Source organism: Oratosquilla oratoria, chromosome 20, assembly GCF_046742065.1.
Source record: "Oratosquilla oratoria isolate Oo_2021 chromosome 20, ASM4674206v1, whole genome shotgun sequence".
NCBI lineage: Eukaryota > Metazoa > Arthropoda > Malacostraca > Stomatopoda > Squillidae > Oratosquilla > Oratosquilla oratoria.
The window spans coordinates 27,167,805-27,170,304 of NC_134796.1; the positions used below are offsets into that span (position 1 = coordinate 27,167,805).

General features: G+C 44.3%; 1 protein-coding gene across 1 annotated transcript in view; it reads left to right on the plus strand.

Moving 5' to 3' along the window:
* Gad1 (glutamate decarboxylase) overlaps positions 1–2,500 on the plus strand; it is a 437,147-nt gene that overhangs the window by 419,994 nt on the left and 14,653 nt on the right. The window contains exons 3-6 of the mRNA XM_076203308.1: positions 1–310; positions 1,183–1,434; positions 1,785–1,928; positions 2,472–2,500. The exon at positions 1–310 is cut by the window's left edge and continues 7 nt beyond it; the exon at positions 2,472–2,500 is cut by the window's right edge and continues 121 nt beyond it. Of these exons, the coding sequence (XP_076059423.1) occupies positions 1–310; positions 1,183–1,434; positions 1,785–1,928; positions 2,472–2,500 (735 nt within the window). The remainder of the gene's footprint in view (positions 311–1,182; positions 1,435–1,784; positions 1,929–2,471) is intronic.

The window sequence follows — 2,500 nt, forward strand, 5'->3', positions numbered from 1 at the left end:
CCGCTTCATGAACCAGCTGTCCTGTGGCCTTGAGGTGGTCTCTTTAGCAGGGGAGTGGCTGACGGCCGCCGCCAACACCAACATGTTCACCTACGAGATCGCCCCGGTCTTCATCTTGATGGAGAACGTGACCATGGCTCACATGCGGAAGATTATCGGCTATAAGTACGGCGACAGCATCCTCGCTCCCGGAGGATCCATCAGCAACCTGTACGCGGCTTTGGCTGCGAGGCACAAGATGTTTCCACAGTACAAAGAGCGCGGACTCTTCGCCCTGCCCGGAGAGCTCTGCCTCTTCACGTCGATGCATGTGAGTCGGGTTGTTGTCACCCTTGCCCAGGTTCCAGAATGGTGTTGGGGTTGGGTCGAGCGAGGATTATTTTCGTTCATCCTTGTTTGTGTTCTTCCGGCTCTCTTCTTACACTTCGTCCATTCCTACTTTTTTCGCTCACTAACTCTCATCCTCCATGTTACTCTTTATATATGCTTTATCTCCTAAACCTCCCGAGATCCTGTCTAAAGAAAAATACTGTGATGATCATCTCATTGCTAGGCAGGAACCTATGGTGATTTTATTGTGTCTTCCGTTGTAATATATATATATATATATATATATATATATATATATATATATATATATATATATGTATATATACTGTTCTTCTACACGCCCTAGAATCTTCTTTATTTCATTTGAATTAAGATAAAATAACCAAGGCCAAAAGCACGTGGTAGGTAATTAATCAGTAGGGTGGGGAACCGTGAATAGCCACCTTATCTTGTTCCTCTTCTAAGTAATCCACCAATCGCTTATTTTCTCTTCAATTGAAATGGAATATAAAGGTGTTAATTATGCTAATTCGGCTTGGAAAACAAGTTCTTCGATATTTTACTGGAATGCATTGGTACCAAAAAAGTTTTAGTTAAGTAATTGATTAATCGTAAGTCTACTATTAATAGTCTTGGTAACAGAAGTAAACAAGGGATTTTTAGCTCATTTGACGTAACAAAAAAAGAGCGACAGTTTTCTTCGTACTGTGTTACCAGATACCAAGACTGTGAACCAGAATGTATCCAGGAACGTGTTTTCCCAAATGTACATGCTGACAAGGTCTGGAGACCAGAGAACCTAATGCTGTGAAACCTATGGACACAAATTTAATGATGCTGTTACTTCGGCAGAGTCATTACTCGATGAAGGGCGCTGCAGCCGCTATGGGCCTCGGCACCAACAACTGCATCGAAGTCCCTGTCGACGCCAGAGGGAGGATGATCCCTGCAGAACTGGATCGTCTCATCCAGGAGTCCAAGGCCAAGGGCAAGGTGCCCTTCTTCGTCTGTGCCACCGCAGGGACCACTGTCTTCGGCGCCTTTGACCCTCTCAACGAAGTAGCGGATATCTGTCAGAAACACAAGCTCTGGTTCCACGTGGATGTAAGTCTTTACCGCTTGGGCACATAGGGCGTTATATCGCACAGGGATCTGTCGCTGCCTTCTTTGAGCGCCTGGCTGGCATCTACTGTTCCCATCACATCAGAGTTTTGTTACTAAATGAAGAATCGTTGTGACTTTTTTTTTTTTTTTTTTTTTTTTTTTTTGAGGGGGCGTCACTGGACACCAAGGCCCAACAAATAAATTCAAGTCACTATTAAAAAATTTCTATTGTTTAAGAATTTGTATTTGTCTTTTGTTTTCGTCTTTGTGAGAGCTGTTCTCCATATTTTTGTATAAAGTCTAACCATATACCTAAACTTAATTCAATTTAATTCAAATAAATTTCGCAGGCGGCTTGGGGCGGCGGCGTTCTTCTCTCCAAGAACCTGAGGCACAAGATGGCGGGGGTGGAGAGGTCCGATTCGGTCACCTGGAACCCCCACAAACTCATGGGCGTCCTCCTCCAGTGCTCCACCATCCACTTCAAGGAAGACGTGAGTCTCCAGCACAGGTGGAGGAGGGAGAGAGGGAGAGAGGGGGGGAGGGAGGGGGGGGAGAGGGAGGGGTCCCAACGCACAGAGGAAGGGGCGGGTGAGTGGGTAAAAATGGATTTTCCGAAAGTTTAACCCTGTAGAGTCCAGCCCTCCCCCATTAGCTGAATAAAATCAACTGACGGCAGATAAAATAATCCAACATAAAAGTCGAGCGAGTTAGCTTTAGCCCTTTAGTGTTTATGAGAGAATAAACATAAAAGTCGAGTGAGAAACTCAAAATGTTAACGATATGTATATATATTTTTAATCTATTATTCCTAACTGATAAGCACTATTCATCTTAAAACCACTAACCACCTCTCACATAGTAACAAACAAACAAATTAATGAGCAAGTAATCACAGTTCCTAAATGATGGAAGAACGATAGATGTTCCTGGGAGTTCGGCAGTTAGGTTCTTCTAGTTCGGGGCTGAGACCCAGGTGGATACAGATTCTTGAAGCCGTGTTTCCAAAGACCTGATGTCCTCTCTATCCTGCGCAGGGTCTACTTATCTCTTGCAACCAGATGTG